Source organism: Delphinapterus leucas, chromosome 6 (assembly GCF_059928025.1).
Source record: "Delphinapterus leucas isolate spDelLeu-1000000601 "Yukka" chromosome 6, BTC_Dleu_Yukka2, whole genome shotgun sequence".
Lineage (NCBI taxonomy): Eukaryota > Metazoa > Chordata > Mammalia > Artiodactyla > Monodontidae > Delphinapterus > Delphinapterus leucas.
The window spans coordinates 20,693,344-20,710,506 of record NC_143134.1 but is presented as its reverse complement, the minus strand read 5'-3'; the positions used below and the strand labels follow the sequence as shown (position 1 = coordinate 20,710,506).

The following is a 17,163-nucleotide window of genomic DNA, read 5'->3' as shown; positions in this document are numbered from 1 at the left end:
CAGGGGCGTCTGTGAGGTCACAGAGAGATTTCCCAGTTTTGTGGGGGACGTTTGGGTATGTCACCCCTCCGTTCTGTCGGCTGTGACTTTGATCCACTCCTCCCGCTGGTCCACTGTCTGGACCAGGTGTCTCCGGACCAGGTGTCTCCGTTTGTCTGAGGAGGTGTGTGCTGGTTGAAAGGAGAAGTCTTACCATCACCATCCATGGTAGGCAACCAGAGCAAACCTCCGCCTGTTAGCTATGGAGTTAGATTTTATGAGGCGAGGAAATGGGGGAGGAAAAGGGAATGTTTTGGTGGAAGGATGTTTGAGAGATCAAAGCCTTAATTACTTGAAATTAATAGTTGAAGAAACGGAGTCCCGCAGAGCTAGTGAGCGCAGAACCAGGATGGAGACCCAGGCCTTTTGATTTCAAGGAATCTTCCTTATAAGGAGCACTGCCTCTTCTTTTCTGGCCTCCTGGGCAGGTGCTCGGGCCCTGGGCATAGGATTCCCGGGAGAGAGGTGAAGGGTGTCTCAGACCTTGCAGTCAGATCTCACTCCAGAGGAGCAGATTTTAGTGGACCTTCCATCAGTCTGTTCCATCCATGGCCACTAGCTCTAGGAGTTCTCTCTCTCATTAATATATTCATCAGAAGTTTATTGAGTGTCTGCTGTGTGCCAGGTACCGCAAAGACAGGTCTCTTCCTTGTTCATTCAAGAAATAAAAGATGGAAACCGCATCTCTTTCTTTTCTGCTGACTTGCCGTGCTTGTGCATGTGGGGTTTATATTGAGAGGATTCTGTGGCCAAGCTTCCTTCCTCTGAGAGGCAGTGCCTTGAGCAAGTATCCCATTTGCCCCATCCCCCCAGCAGGGGAGCTGGGGAGGCAGCGAACTATGAACTGGGCAGTAGGAGACCTGTGCTCTGACCCCCAGCTTAGCTAGTAAGTCACCGTTTGACTTTGGACAACCTGTTCAGTTCCTTGCCTGTGTTTCCTCTTTTTTGAGGTGAGGGTGTTAAGTTTCCGTGAACTCTGAGTTCTTTGGAGCTCAGACTTCCAGCAGTTACTGGATGTGCCTGTCTCAAAGGCACAAAATTGATCAGATCATTAACCCAGATGACTGATTTGTCTCACAAAAAGTTACAAAAGAATAGAATCGTCTTTTACTGTCTTTGCATCCCTCCACTTTCTGCCTTTGAACTTAGTTTCAAAAGCCTCACTGAGATGGTGCTTGCATTCAGAAAGTGGACATCCTGAACCCCCAGGGCTCTGTGCTGCCTTCAGATAAAGAGGCAGCAACCAAACCGGCTGTCCCGGGAGGGGTTTGCACCCAGTGTGGCTACTTCTCAGCTTCCCTAGAGGGAGGGACCTCAGCCATCTCTCCGAGGGACACTTACTGGGGATGGGAGGGCAGGCTGTGGCCATGGAAACCTGACAGGCTTACCTGGCCCATGAGGGATGGAACTTTGACCTTGACCTAATTAACTGTGCTTCACCCAGGGAACTACTAGGCCAGTGACACTTAAAAAAAACAACAGGATTTAGCACCTGCTTCTCCTCTATGGACCCTCACCTGACACACACACAGTGAGGGTACATAGAAACAACGGCTCCCTATCTGTTTCTTGCCTTTAATTCCCGGGAGGTCAAAAATTATTTATTTATGATCACACAGCAGTGTGAATGTGTTTAATGCCAATGAACTGTATACTTAAAAATGGTTAAAATGTTAAATTTTATGTTATGTATAATTTACCACAATAAAAAAATAATTTATTGATGGAGGGGGCGGAGAGGAAACAAATTTATCCTGGGACTGCAAAATGAGGAGAGATTTTGCAAAATGCTCCATGCCATACACATCTAAATGGTGCTTTTATGGTTCAGAAAGATCTTCAGAGTCCCGGTCAGTAATTGCCTTCAACATGTTCATACCCCTCCCTTTGTGTGCCAGTCTCCAAGCATTACCATTAAAGGGCCTTTTGTAGCCACATAGCACAGGGAGATCAGCTTGGTGCTTTGTGTTCACCTAGAGGGGTGGGATAGAGGGGGCGGGAGGGAGACGTAAGAGGGAGGAGTATAGGGATGTATGTATATGTATAGCTGATTCACTTTGTTATACAGCAGAAACTAACACACCATTGGAAAGCAATTATACTCCAATAAAGATGTTAAAAAAAAAAAGGGCCTTTTGTATTTCGTTATTTGTTTACGATCTGTTTCCTTCCTGCTTGAAGACAGTGTCTGGCAGCTGGGGTTGAATAAGTGTTTTTATGTATAATAAATGAGTGACCACATTAGCAATGTGAGTCTTCAGCTCCAGTTGCTTGTCCGCAGAGAGGATTTTCTAACCACATACACTGAAGTAACCCCACTTCCACTTGTCACTCTTCTTTTTTTTTTTACTCGAAGTATAGTTGATTTACAGTGCTGTTAGTTTCAGGTGTACAGCAAAGTGATTCATTTAAACATACAAATACTTACGTATGTATTTATTCTTTTTTCAGATTCCTTTCCCTTATAGGTTATTATAAAATATTGAGTAGAGTTCCCTGGGATATATAGTAGGCCCTTGTTGGTTATCTATTTTATATATAGTAGTATGTAATGTTAATCTCAAACTCCTAATTTATCCCTCCCTCCAACCTTTCGCCTCTGGTGACCATAAGTTTGTTTTCTAAGTCTGTGAGTCTGTTTCTGTTTTTGTAAATAAGTTCATTTGCATCATTGTTTTAGATTCTGCATGCATATGATATTTGTCTTTCTCTGTCTAACTTACCTCACTTAGTACGATAATATCTAGGTCCATCCGTGTTGCTGCAAATGGCATTATTTCGTTCTTTTTTATGGCTGAGCAATATTCCATTGTATATAAATACCGCATCTTCTTTATCCATTCTTCTGTCAATGGACGTTTAGGCACATCTTGGCTATTGTAAATAGTGCTGCAATGAACACTGGGGTGCATTGTCACTCCCGCCTTCGTAACTTTTAGCCCGTTATGAAATGACTTTATTCATAGCTTTGTGTGTTCACGTGTATATGTTGTTCTCTTCCTGTTTATAAAACAAGACCAAGAAGGATGGAGATGTTGTAGGTCTTGCTCTTCTAAGCATCTGTTTGTTGAATGAATAAATGAATCTCCAACGTGTGTTGAACTTTTGGAAATAGCAGGACCCGTTCAGAATCAGTTTTGGCGCACAAAGTGAGTAAGATTAATGCTGTCATTGGAGAGGCACGGAACAAAGTAAAAGCAGTGGAGAAACTGGAGTAAAAGCTCTGATTTTTCACATGTGACTCAAACTGGTTTCAAGGTAGTTTCCAACAAAAATGTTCAGTAGTATTTGAGCAGTGCCTTTATGGTTGAATTCTGTGTCACTTTGAGTTGGATACTTTGTCATGTTCATTTGCTAGTGTACATTTGTCATGGTTTTTAGAAATGGCAGTAAAATGTATATACAGTGAAATGCACTCATCTTAGGTATACAATTCAAGGAGTTTTAACAAATGAATGTACCACATGTGCCTAATACCCCAGTCAAGATATAGAATATTTCCTGTGCTCCAGAAAGTTCCCTGTCACCTTCTTCCATATAATTCCCACTCCCAAAAAACAACTACTGTTCTAATTTAGATCACCACGGATTGATTAGTTTGCCTCCTCTTCAACTTTATATAAATGGAATTATGCGTGTCTGTTGTATTTGGTTTCTTTTATTCAACATGTTTTTTAGGTTCACCCATGATGTTGCTTATAACTGTAGTTCATTCCATTTTATCGCCAACTAATATTCCGTTATATGAATAGCCAGTTTGTCGATACTCTATTGATGTACATTTTGATGGGTTCCAGTTTTGGGCTATTAAGAATGCTTCGATGAGTATTCTCGTAAAGTATTCATACAGGTTTTCTTTGATCTTTAGGAAGTACTTAGGAGTGTGGGGATATTTCTGGGTCATAGGTCATGTGTATCTTTAATCTTAAAAGAAACTTCCAGTAACATAAGAGAGTTCCAATTAGCCATATCCAGTCAGTCTTTTTTAAATTTAGCTCTTCCGGTGGGTGTATAATGGTATCTCATGTCTTTTTTTTTTTTTTTGCGGTACGCGGGCCTCTCACTGTTGTCGCCTCTCCAGTTGCGGAGCACAGGCTCCAGACGCGCAGGCTCAGCGGCCATGGCTCACGGGCCCAGCCGCTCCGCGGCATGTGGGATCTTCCTGGACCAGGGCACGAACCCGTGTCCCCTGCATCGGCAGGCGGACTCTCAACCACTGCGCCACCAGGGCAGCCCTCATGTCTTTTTTTTTAAAGTATCATTTGCATTAAGTAAAATTCACCCATTGAGTGTAGTTCAGCAGGTTTTTTGACAAATGCATGCAATCATGAAACACCACCCCAATCCAGAGATAGGACAATTCTGTCGGCCCCCCCAGAATTCTCCCGTGTCCCTTTGTAGTCAAATCCACGCCACCCTCAACCTTGATCTATTTTCTTTCCCTATTTTGTGCCTTTGCCTAGTCCTGGCTTACCAAGAAGTGTATGCAGTGGGTTTTTTTTGTTTGTTTGTTTTTTAATGCAGTGTATTTTAAAAAAATTTTGTCATTGTCATAAATGATATAGTTTTAAAAGTGAAGTCATTTCTACAGAGTTTATAATGAAAAACAACAGTCCTTTGCCAATTCCTCTTGGTTTCTGATTCCATTTTCAGCTCCTTCAGCCAATTTTGTGATATATGCCTTTTTCATTTCTAAATAACTATGCTTCTATTACTTGCTATTTCCATTTTTATTTTTATTTATTCACTACTCTTTATGGAAGGTAAGGATTTTGTTCTCTTATACTCCTCACCAAGCACACATATACCTATTTGTCCCTAATGGAGCTCTCCCAATATAGATATATCATAATTTTTTGTTTGTTTATTTATTTTTAAATTTTTTTGCGGTACGCGGGCCTCTCACTGTTGTGGCCTCTCCCGTTGCGGAGCGCAGGCTCACCGACCATGACTCACGAGCCCAGCTGCTCCGCAGGATGTGGGATCCTCCCGGACCAGGGCACGAACCTGCGTCCCCTGCATCGGCAGGCGGACTCCCAACCCCTGCGCCACCAGGGAAGCCCTGTTGTTTTAAAGATAGTTATTATTTAGATTATTGTGCCCGTGGGGTATAAGCAAGCAGAACCTATCCATGTACCTTGATAACATTTCCTTTCTTGAATACTAGGTTTTTCTAGAGGTGTTATTTCTTTTTTCTTGGTTCTCTGTGGACCTACCTCGATTTCATAGCCAGACTTTCTGACAGAATCATTTGCCTCCCTCTAATATGTTCAGACAAATGAGATAATTTCACAGTTCCATTGTTTTCCTTGGATTTGTTCCTCATGGAATCCTCTGTCCTCTGGCTTCAGTTTGGTCTGGATGCTCTCTGGGCCAGTTCCAGGGCTTCTTTCTGAGCTCTCCATCAGCTGCATCAGGGTCAGAAAAATAGAAACTCAACAGGTATGTCAGCAGAGCTAGGGCTAACATGCATGTGCGTATAAATATAGATGAACACCTCTATGAATTTTGACCTCTCTACGCATTTTAAAAGTCATGAGTGCATGGGAAGACCTTCAGTTCCAACTCAGCATCACAGGGTTCATTCTAGTATTTTCGCTTTCTGTACTCGTAACCCCCTTCTGTGACGGCAGCAAGCCTGGCTTCCACTACTTCTAATATGTTTGCGTGTTTGATCCATTCCCCTGCGTGTAGCCCCTCCCCCTCTTCATTACCACCGTCTCCCACGTGGACGGCTTCCTCACCTCTGATAACCCGTGGCGGTCCACCCCCGCCCCAAGTCCCGTGTGGATGGCCTTCTCCTCACCCCACTCAGGCTCTAACGCCCCATGTGAGCCCCACACGCCCACATGGATGCCCACCTTGTTCTGCTTGGGCTCTGACAACCCATGCCAGCCTGGTCCCGTGTGGATCCTCCCAGCCACACCTTTGCAGATGCCTAAATTGCCCCATCCCACCTAATAGCTCAGGGCTCCCTTGTTCAGGATGGGAAGCAGAAGACCAAATAGGTCTCCTGACTCTGTCTCCTATTCCCTAGTGTTTTTCTTTTTTCAGTCTTCTCCTACCAAAGAAGAATACCGTCCACTCATTTGCTTACACCCAAGACCTAAGTGCCCTTGAGTATTTGCCTTTCCTCCCCCAGTTAATGGCTAGTCCCCGCTAAACCATGAGCAACTCTTATCGATTCAAAATAGGTCCTCCGTCTTTTTATCTCTCCCCATTTTCGTTGTACCTGCCAGTCTCCTCACTGGTGTCCTTTCTCCACTGTGTCTCACCTCGACAATCCATTCGTATAGAGCAGCCAGCATGATCTTTTAAAAGTGTGAGGCATGATGTCATTTAGAACCTTCCAGGGGATTCCCCTTGTGCTTAGGATAAAACCCCAGTTCCTCCATGGTCCATGATACCTATGTGTGTGGTGCATGGTAGCATCACCAGGGGGACTTTTTAGAAGCATGGGCCCCCCCTGAGTCCAGTTAAATCAAGAGTATTGGGGATGTGGCCCAGGCATCGGTATTTTGAATCTAATAGGCAGTCAGGACCCAGAATCATGCCTCCCTCTGACCACCTCCTTGTTGCTGTCTCCTTTTTCCATTTAGCTTCTCACAGTGGCCTTTCCTTGGTCACCTTATGTGACATCATGTTTACTAATCATTTTCTGCCATGTGCTCTCCTTGGGTGCTTCTTCCTAGCACTGTCATTCTCTGAGATCATCATATATCTATATATATATGTATTTATTTTACATTAGAGTGTAATCTTCATGATAACTCTTGCTCTCCACTGCATCATGGTATCTAAACTAGTGCTTGATAAATATTTGTTGAATGGTTGCATGTAGAGGGGGCAGAGAGCCGAGTAAGGGACCTGTCCTATGGGAGCCAGGAAGTGGGCAGTGGCCAGAGATGCGTCTGGACAGGTGAGGTGAAATGGAGCAGGTGATGGAGTCTTGGCTGATTGAGATGCTCTGAGAAACCAGATAAAGTAAGCAACCTTGACACTGGAATTAGAGACTCTCTGATATTTTTAAATTGGAGAGGACAGATTTTTATTCTGGAATGGGACAGTCCCAGGAAAACAGAAATGACTTTTCCTGAACCGAAGAGCAACCCTTAGCGTAGAATCACTTTTGATGTTCCACGTGGTTGCTGGAAGCTTACTTTTTGACATGGTCATTTCACCTAATTATAAGTGAGACTAGTCCTCTGGACTCACCATCCCCCCACCATTTCCTTCATTTTCTCACTTAAGCATCTGAGATTCTGACCGGTTCACACAACTCATTGATTATAGCCGCTTGTTGATATGCATTCAGTAGCATACCATATTTAACTGTAATTATCTTGCTTTAAATGTTGGGATTAATTGGAAAATCATGTTCTTGCTTGTATCACAACCCTGGTTGGTAATGTGGAAATGAGCAAACCTACTCTTGGACTATTACTAATCCCTTGCATTTAAGCTATTGAGTTTATGGAGTCCTGACAGTCTATGATGAAAACTCCAGAAACAGACAATGTTCTGCTACTACCTAATGCCAAGGAACATGAACGTTCATTTTTGTAAAATTCAGCGTGGAAATTTTGAGCCTTTAGATAGGGGTTATGCACACACTGCAATTCTAGAGAAGACTTAGGAGGTTAAAAAAAAAACCAAAGTTTTCAAAAAAGACAGGTTTCGGAAGTATAATTCTGTGATGGACAGCTGTGCAAAAACATTATTGACAAAAGTACAGATAAATTCCCCTCTGAAAGTGGACCCAGTCTGTGTTGTAACATCTTGGGTTTATAGGACATAGAGAGATGAAAACTGCTTGGAAGAGACTAAAGTCTTGTTTCTCAGCTTGCCTCCCCCTCCCCAGCCCAGGATGGAGTTGAAGCCATTTATTCACGCAAAAGTCATTTTACTATTTTTTAATAAGTTTATTTTATTTTATTTTTGTCTGTGTTGGGTCTCTGTTGCTGTGCGCAGGCTTTTCTAGTTGCGGTGCGCGGGCTTCTCATTGCTGCGGCTTCTCTTGTTGCGGAGCACGGGCTCTAGGTGCGCGGGCTTCATTAGTTGCAGCTAGTGGGCTCAGTAGTTGTGGCTCGCGAGCTCTTGAATGTAGGCTCAGTACCTGTGGCCTACGGGCTTAGCTGTTCAGCGGCATGTAGGATCTTCCCGGACCAGGGCTCGAACCCGTGTCCCTTGCATTGGCAGGCGGATTCTTAACCACTGTGCCACCAGGGAAGTCCCGCAGAAGTCATTTTCACATGTTAGCAGAACCAAGCAAGTGTGTATAGATGGTTGAAGACTCTTGAGGCCTGGGAGAGTTGTTTGGTGTGGGTATAACTGGATCTCGCGTGCATTTTGGCATCTTAAGTTGGGAGAACTGTTTTCCTGTTCAGATATCTTTTTGTCAACCATGGGCCTTGATGCAAACCTATAACCAGTTCACAGCAAGATACCCCATTCTAACTGGTAAAAAAATAGCAAAATCCTTAACCTATGTGAATACTGACAGTTTAAAATTTGTGAAAATATTAATAAATCCATGCTCAAAGAAGGTAAATTCAACTCTCTGCTTTAACATACCCAAAACAGATTGCGTGTCCAGTGTTGGATGATTTTCTATAGAACAAATTACAAGAGAGTTCTAGAATGCTGTTAACAGCTGCCTGAAATATTTTTTAAATTTATTTTTTTATAGAAGTGTAGTTGATTTACAATGTTGTGTTAGCTTCTGGTCTACAGCAAAGTGATTCAGTTATATATGTTCTTTTTTGTATTCTTTTCCATTATAGTTTATTACAGGATATTGGATATAGTTCCCTGTGCTATACAGTAGGATCTTGTTGTTTATCCATTCTATATATAGTAGTTTGCTAATCCCAAACTCCCAATCCATCACTTCCCCCTCCACCTCGGCAACCACAGGTCTGTTCTGTATGTCTGTGAGTCTGTTTCTGTTTCGTAGATAGGTTTATTTGTGTCGTATTTTAGATTCCACATATAGCTTAGTATGATCATCTTTAGGTCCATCCATGTTAATGCATTATGGCTGAGTAGTATTCCATTGTATATATGTACCACATTTTCTTTATCCATTCATTTGTTGGTGGACATTTAGGTCGTTTCCATGTCTTGGCTATTGTAAGTAGTGCTGCTATGAACATGGGAGTGTGTGTATATTTTCCAGTTATATAATAGCTTTGTCCAGAAATATGATGCCTAAAGTTTTCATTACAGCCTGCGTCTGCTTACTGTGTGTGTATGGCTACTTTACACATCTGGACCACAGACAACAGGGTTTACATAAGCAAGATGACCACACTGATGCCTCACGGGCATGGGGAATGAGGAAAATTATTACAGTGAATTACCTATAGTAGGTGTTCAATAAATATTTTGTATACAATATCTGTTTATGGACAGATTAGATTAGTATACTCCCTTTACAAGATAGAGGGTGGGAAACACATCCATAGGAATATGTGTATTGATCGGAATTTTTAAAAGGAAGTTAAAGACTTTACTTAAAGCCTCGTTAAGCAAACACATAAAATCTTTTCATTGTAGGGGGTATTGTAACATTGCCAAGAATTGTTTAAAATGTTGTTTCATTATTTATTTCAGTTTGTTTTTAGGTGTAAATATTTATACATATAAGGTTTGCTACTCCGATTTAAAATTGTTCCAGAATATTGGTTCTTAACCTGGGAACTTGGGGAGGAGAGAAGTGGGAGTAGGAGAGAAAGCGAATATATATAAATTATTTTAAAATATCTATTTTAATAGTATAATCTATCGTAATAGGATAAGGTGACTTTCAGAATGTATATAAATGGATGAAAGTTCATATTCATTTATACAAAAACATTCATTGAACGCTGGGAGGTATTAAGGTGTTGAGAGGTTGGGCTGCCTTCTGTCTTGTTTGTTTTTTTGTTGTTCTGTCCTTTCTCCAAAGGAGTAGGGATGAGGCATGGTTCTAAGTGAACTTTCAATCCTTTAGTTATCAAGAGAATAAAGCTCTGAAGTAGATCTAGATTCCATCCCAGTATCCTAAGATGAGGACGTATATTGCTAATGTCTTTATATTGTCCCAGATAACAAAAGATTTTGTGTCCTCTTCTACCCTGACAGGTTGGTACAGAGGATATACCCTCCAAAATAAATCTAAAAAGGTATGGCTTATCGTTTTAGTTTGAAATCTGTGTGCTAGTTTTGTGTGGTCGTATCTGATTCCATTATCTGCTGTCTGTAGACCTAGTTTGCTTTCTCTTTGACGGCTAGTCTTTAGATTTGAAAGCAAATTCTCTGACCTTGGCCATATTTCCCACCAGCCAACTCAAGGATAAAGGCCGGAGGTGAATTTGACACCCCAGGTAGGGCCTCTGCGGACTTCTTGCTACTGGTTCCCTCAAGCTGAGCCGTAGGGTCACACAGGGACATTTGCTCTGTTTTGTGGGGGGACCTGGGCTTCTCCCTTTATCCTTTAGTTCCAGTGCTGAAATCTCAGAACCAGAGGGTCTCCCCATTTCCACTTGACTCTTTCCTTTATTAAAAAATGGTTAAACCAGAATAGTAGTTTTCAAACTGAAATCAGTAGAGTGGGTTATGACCAACATTTTCTTAAAAACAACACTGAAAGATAGAAAGGGAATAGAATGTGACGGTAAGTAGTGTTTCAGGAAACTTTTGTGTTAGGTATATATTTTACAGTATTTTATGTAGTTTTCAGTATATTTTATGATAGTAGTGCTGGGTTGCTATCTCATCATGGGCAAAGAGTTTGAAAAATACTGACCCTCGTGGGTTCCTTTTGGCAGTGCCAAAACTGCTAATCATCAGGCTACAGAAAATCTGTGTTAGGTTAATCCCCCCTCAGTGTATTTTAGGTCAGGTCAGCACTTTTCCTGTGACACCGCACGTTGGGACAGCATAGCCTGTCAGCACTTCCTTTTGAAAAGAACAAAGTGGATGCTGTCGTACTATTTCACAGTTAGTTCACATGCAAAATAGTGAATTGGGAGGGGTGAGAGGAACATTTCAGAATTTATCAACAGCCAAGTAAAAAAAAAACAAAAACAAAAACAACCCCTCACATATCCACAGGCTTTACTCTTCAGATATGGTACAATACAGAAGTGATGCTCGCACACAGTCTCAAAAGAGCTACGGGCCCAGAAAAACACTTTCCCACAAGGTATAGGGCCATTTAAAACCAGGACTGTCCTGGACTTCCCTGGTGGTCCAATGGTTAAGGCTCTGTGCTTCCAATGCAGCAGGCTCGGGTTCGATTTCTGGTCAGGGAACTAAGATCCCATGTGCTGCGTGGTACACCCAAAAAAACCCAAAAAACAGGACTGTCCTATCAAGCTTTCTATGTTGTTGACTCTCAGATAACACTCAGTGTTTGCACATGTGTGTGTACACACACAGTTTATTAACTGTGACAGGTTACTAATCTACCAAAATAAAGGCGTATTTGCTTTTAATGCAGGTATCAACTCCCACAATTTTGATCCTTTTATCCCTCCCCAAATCCTGATGCTGAATTTTTCTACCCACAGTTAGATGCTTGTGTCCCATGTCTTCATTTTCAGCTTAATTATAATGAAAACAGTGATAAATTATTTGATTAAATGAATAATCTCTTGCTGACTTTAGTTGCCCCAAGCTTTCATATAAGGACCTAAGATAGCAGACGTTCTGGCGTGAATGAGAGCATGATAGGACCAAAGCAGAAGACCTTTTCTTCTGGGATGCTTGTTAACTAGAGAACCTCGTTTACAGCCACCGCTGCTTCTTGGTTTGGGTTTAACCGTATAGTGTTTATTTTACTCATAATTATGGAGGTGGTAGTTATTTTTCAAAGCATGAATAGAGTGAACAATTTTGAAGTTCTACATTTCTTCAGGAGCAGCAATACTTATGTCACTTAATTACCAATCCTTTAAAAAAAAAAGTTAATTTTAAAACATAAACAAAAATCCACTCTCAGATAAGATCATCTGAACTTTAAGATCCAAGGGAATTTTTTTAACTGGTGAATGTGAATTGTGTTGAAACAAGGCCCCAGACCACAGTTTTCCCTTTCAGAGAGTCTACAGTCTGTAAGAATCTTTTCGGAACATCTCTAAGGCACCCTGTGATACATCAGAACCCATCTGTTGTCTGCTTTGGAAAGTGGGTGGATGGGGTGCTTCACTAAGATCTAAATGACAAGGTCTCGGTGTGTTTTAAAGTTTTTTGAAACCCTTTTAACCGTCCAATCTCACTCTTGAAAAGAATTATTTCAGTAAGAGCTTTTCTTAGTTCTTGATAGCTAAACTTTGTAGTTCAGTGAAATAATAGTACAAACAAGGGCCATGCATTTCCTTGTTGACTTATAAGTTGAAATATCATTCTAGTAGGAAAAACAGGGAATTCCAAGTCAGCTGTCATGAATTATGCTCAACTTTGACACCCCTTCATTAGGGAATCCAGCCTAGTTGAAATGCTACTCCTAATGCTATTTCCTTGTTTGCCAGGCTTTAGGGGAAGAGCTATTTGAAAAGCCTATTGTTTTAATGGAAATTTTTGGTGTTATTTACAAGCAGACCTAACCGTTAGAGTGGTGATAAAACATGCTAGCGGTTTTACAAATGGAAGAAGCCAAGAGCTTTGCAGAAACTGATTATCGATCCTGGCAGGATTATGGAATTATGGATAAGGGCGATAGCTGGAAAATCATTAGTTCATTTTTTTTTTCCCCCTCAAGTGGGTAGGTTGCATTGAGATAGCACAAGCAAAACTGAGAGATAGGCTGTGAATCAGAAATATATTACCTAGGTTTATTCTGGCTTTCTGTGTGTCAGAATGGTGTAGGAAAGGGCCTGCAGCCTCCGATTTACCAGAGCAATTAAATGGCTGTAAGTGGACCTATGTTATCATGGAAAGATGATGCCTGCAAGTGACAGACTGAAAACACAACAACATAGGTACTCTCTTAACGTGAAAATCATGTCTGTATACCCAGTATAAATTATCTGCTTATGATCTGCTTAGTCTATTACAAAATAAGCCACTTGTATTATGAATGTTTCTATTTTAGATTTCTCCCAGTTATTAGGAGACCAGTCATCAGATTATAGACGTTTGAAACAGTTAATTGGTCCTTTATCTTCCTGATTTGAAAAATCTTCTGCCAGGATATTCCTTGGGACCAGCGGTGTTACATCTTATTTTAACCTGCAAATATGGCTCCTGATAACTGCTACTTTGAGTGGTTTCAACGCTCCGCCTTTTTATGATTTCTGGACAACTTTTTTATTGTAGTAAAATATACTTGATAAAAAAAATTACTACTTTAACTCTTTTAAAATGGCCAGTTCAGGGGTATTAAGTACGTTCACATTGTTGTGCAAACATACCACGATCCAACTCTAGAACTTTTTCATGACCCCAAACTGAAACTCTGTACGCACTAAACGCAAACTTACCCTTCCTCCCTCCTCCAGCCCCTGTTAACCCCCGTTCTACTTCTGTCCCTATGAATTTGACTACTCTAGGTCCTTCATACAAGTGAGATCAGACAGTAATTGTCCTTTTGTGTCTGGCTCATTTCACTCAGCATCCTGTCCTCAAGGTGAGTGATGGGCATCCAAGCCTCGTTCTCCACAAAGATCGTCGTCAACAAAACATTTACCTCAACCTAGCGGATAGAAGAAACACCCAAGGTTTCTTAGGCATCCTTAGGACAGATCTGGAGCTTCAGAACCCCGTTAATCTGGCCCCCAAAGGAATTACACACACATTGAATTTTTGTCTGTATTTAACTCTTTGATTGGTTTTCCGAAATCACTCTGAATCCTGTCCCTATAATGAAAGAGGTCGGTGTTACCTTGTCTCTACGTGTGTTCTGGGTCTTCATGAGTCACAAGATTGGAATAATGCTTCCTCACTCATATGCCCCACACCTGCCCGTTTCTGAACGCGAGGAAGGGCGGGTATGCCTGTGCTTTTTTTTTGGTTCTTCCTGCCTGGCGGGAAAGGATGGCCATTTTGCTTCTGACTCGAGCAGTGGCAGGATCCACCTTGTCATCACGAATGCTGGGAGCAGCATAGTCTCAAATTTTCTTGCTGTTTCCTGTTTTACTGGCAAAGGATTAAAAGAGAGCAAGGAGAGAATTGCTCAGATAAACATAGCACATAAAACTAGACGCAAGACCAACCGGGGTTGAAATGCACTAGTTTTCTGGCTCTGAATGGATTAAGGATCACTGGGTACACACGCATCCCTGACCCAGCCTCCCAGGGAGTGAGCCATCCCTCTCCCATCCTGTGGTCAGTCTCCCCTGACGTTGGGTGTCCACGTGGTCGCACATCTACAGTCTCAGGGCTATGAGCAGTTGAGCCAATGGGGCCTGTTGAACAGCTTCTTCTGCTTCTCCTGGTCTGGCCTGAAAAGTACCATAAAACAGGGACCAGCAGTGCTTTTCTAGATGGCAGTGTCTCTGTTTATTGATGAGCATATCATGCGGTTGAATAACAGAAGCTTTTGGCTTTTAAGAAAACTCATATCCATGGCTTCCTGTTGGTTAGATGCAGTCTTCAGTTCTGCAGTTTTTACCCACCACTTTACAGTGTTTCTCTTAGGTCTTTCTGGGCTTAGTTTCCCCACGGGCAATGTCGCAATACTGACGACGAATTGCCTCTTAGGGACATAGAATGGAGAGCAATTTGAGACTGGAAAGTGCTAAAAATAACCAGATAACAAGTCCTAATTGATTCCATGCATTTTGTTTAAGTGAAAGTGCTGAGGGGAATGACTCTAGAAAATCACTATAATTTTACGGGCCAGTAAGTACATAGCCCTCCATCTCACTAATTATTATGAAACCCTTTAAGGGAAGCATATCATGGCATGTAGGACCTGGAGGGGTTTTAGGATCTCACTGTTAAACACTTTATCATTATGGCAGCTCTGAGCTGACCCGGGCATGTATGCCTGGTCATTTACAGAGCATTTATTTTATGCTCTCTGAACCCAAGGATTAATTTATACCTTTTCAGTGTTTCAGACTTGCTTTCATTTAGGTAGGCATGTGATGTAATTGATGTCCCGCAACCTTGACTGCAAACTGTAGCTGTTGTCCAGGCGTCCTTTCCCCTCCCCCACTCATCCTTGCTGCTGTCTGTGCTCCTTACTTTGGGCTGAGATTTTTACGGCCACATAACCCAAGTTCTTCTCTCCGTAGGGTATTTTCCCTGAAACGTATATCCATTTGAAAGAGGCCACTGTAGAAGACCGTGGGTAAGTTCTAATGTAGGAAGACTCCTAACAGGTGAGGAAGATGTAAAGTATCCTTACAGATTTTATGAAATCAGAAAATACCATTTTGTGCATTATTGTCTCAGCTCATCAATTCCACTTCTCGGATGAAAGGGAAATGAATAAAAACTGTTTCCTGACATCTTTCCTTCTTCTGTCTTCTGTTTCGATACTTATTCCTTCCACAGAACAGTAAAGACAGATAATGAACGGAGAGGGCCTTTACTTTCCTCTTGCACTGGCTGCTCACTGATCGCGCGCACGTGGGGTGTGTGTGTGTGCGTGCGTGCGTGTGCATGCGCGCGTGAGTGTGCCCGTATATGAATATTTGGTGCTCTTTGGCCCTTAAGACCTGAGAGCCGCCTGTTTGGGAACCTTGGGGGATGATAGGTGAGCATACAACACCCTGCACTATTCAGCTCTGAACCTTGGACGAGTCAGTGCACCTGGGGCTTTCCCCCTGCAAATCAGAGAAAACAAACCCGTCCCCACGTAGGTCATGAACTTGATATGAAAGTATGAACTAACTAATGTGTGCGAATGCGCTCTGCAGAGAAAATCCACTTAGCTGGTGAGCCAGCGGGCAGGAGAGTTAAGGAGGGAATAAAGACAGCCTGGAGCAGGAATCCCAGGGCCGTTAGAGAGTGTGGAGTGGGTCACAGAGGCACTGTGGCTAACAGCGGCAAAGAACATTCTCAGCCATAAGTTCTGCTCCCTCGTTTTATAGACGAGAGATGGAGACGTGCCCAAATTCACACATAATCAGGGCTGAAAAGCAGTTGTCTTGCCCTCCTGGAGAATCTTCTTTCTGATTCCTAGGCAGCCTCCAGGGTCACTTACAGCCACGTTGGTGGAAGGGCAGGGTTGGGGGCATATTCCCAACCAACTAGTGTTGCCAGGTAAAATGCAGGATGCCCAGTTAAATTTGAAATTCAGATAACAAGTAATTTTTTGCATGCATGTCTGAGATATTTCCTGAGACATACTTACGCTTAAAAATTATTTTAATCTATCTGAAATCCAAACCTAACGGGGCGTCTTGTATTCTTATTTACGCCTGGCAGTCCCACCACTAATCCCCATTTGTTTGCCTGCTTTCGCTCTCTCCTTTTCTCCTTTTGCTAATCATAAAAATACCAGACGGGATTTATGTGCATGAGTGTCAGGTTTGCCTTGTTAAAAGTCTGCTGTAAGTGAGGATTTGGGTATATGTACGTTTTCTGTGCAGTGAGACAGCAGATGAGAAACAAACCTAGTACCACTGCAAAAGAGGGTCCCACCTCAGTCCCACAGCAGGTCCTGTGTGAGGCTCCAAGCCCCAGGACCCTTGTGCCATGAACACTTCTCCACCCACCCACCGTCCCTAATGAAATGGCTGCTTGGCAGAACCAGCGAAAGTACTGGATTTGGGCTTCCATCCCTGGCAATTGCTGTAGCCAGCCTGGTTGGTATTTGAAGCTCCTGTAAGGATCCAGAATGGGGAGATAGAGGCTGGGCTCTATACCCATTCATTTCGAGAATCGGGGTGTGTTAAGCTCTTTCTCTTTTCTCAGCTGCTTGATGTGGTAAAAATTCTCTACCCAAACCTTCCCTAAATGGACAAGGTTTTTTTTTGGTTGAAGCCCAACCAGCCCATTCCCATCTTTGAGTTGTGGGGATCATGACCTCCATCAAGAAAAGCCACGGTGATCCACCCAGAGTGAAGGGAGCATCTTTCTGTTCTCTTTAGGCAGCACGAGACTGTGATTCCCGGGGAGCTCCCACTGGTACAGGAGCTCACCTCGACACTGCGGGAATGGGCCGTCATCTGGCGCAAGCTCTACGTG

At 42.5% G+C, this 17,163-nt stretch overlaps 1 protein-coding gene across 1 annotated transcript in view; it reads left to right on the top strand.

Moving 5' to 3' along the window:
- Positions 1 to 17,163, top strand: part of DOCK5 (dedicator of cytokinesis 5) — a 216,285-nt gene that overhangs the window by 74,680 nt on the left and 124,442 nt on the right. Inside the window, exons 3-5 of the mRNA XM_022595031.3 lie at positions 10,165 to 10,205; positions 15,264 to 15,319; positions 17,067 to 17,163. Coding sequence (XP_022450739.1) covers positions 10,165 to 10,205; positions 15,264 to 15,319; positions 17,067 to 17,163 — 194 coding nt within the window. The remainder of the gene's footprint in view (positions 1 to 10,164; positions 10,206 to 15,263; positions 15,320 to 17,066) is intronic.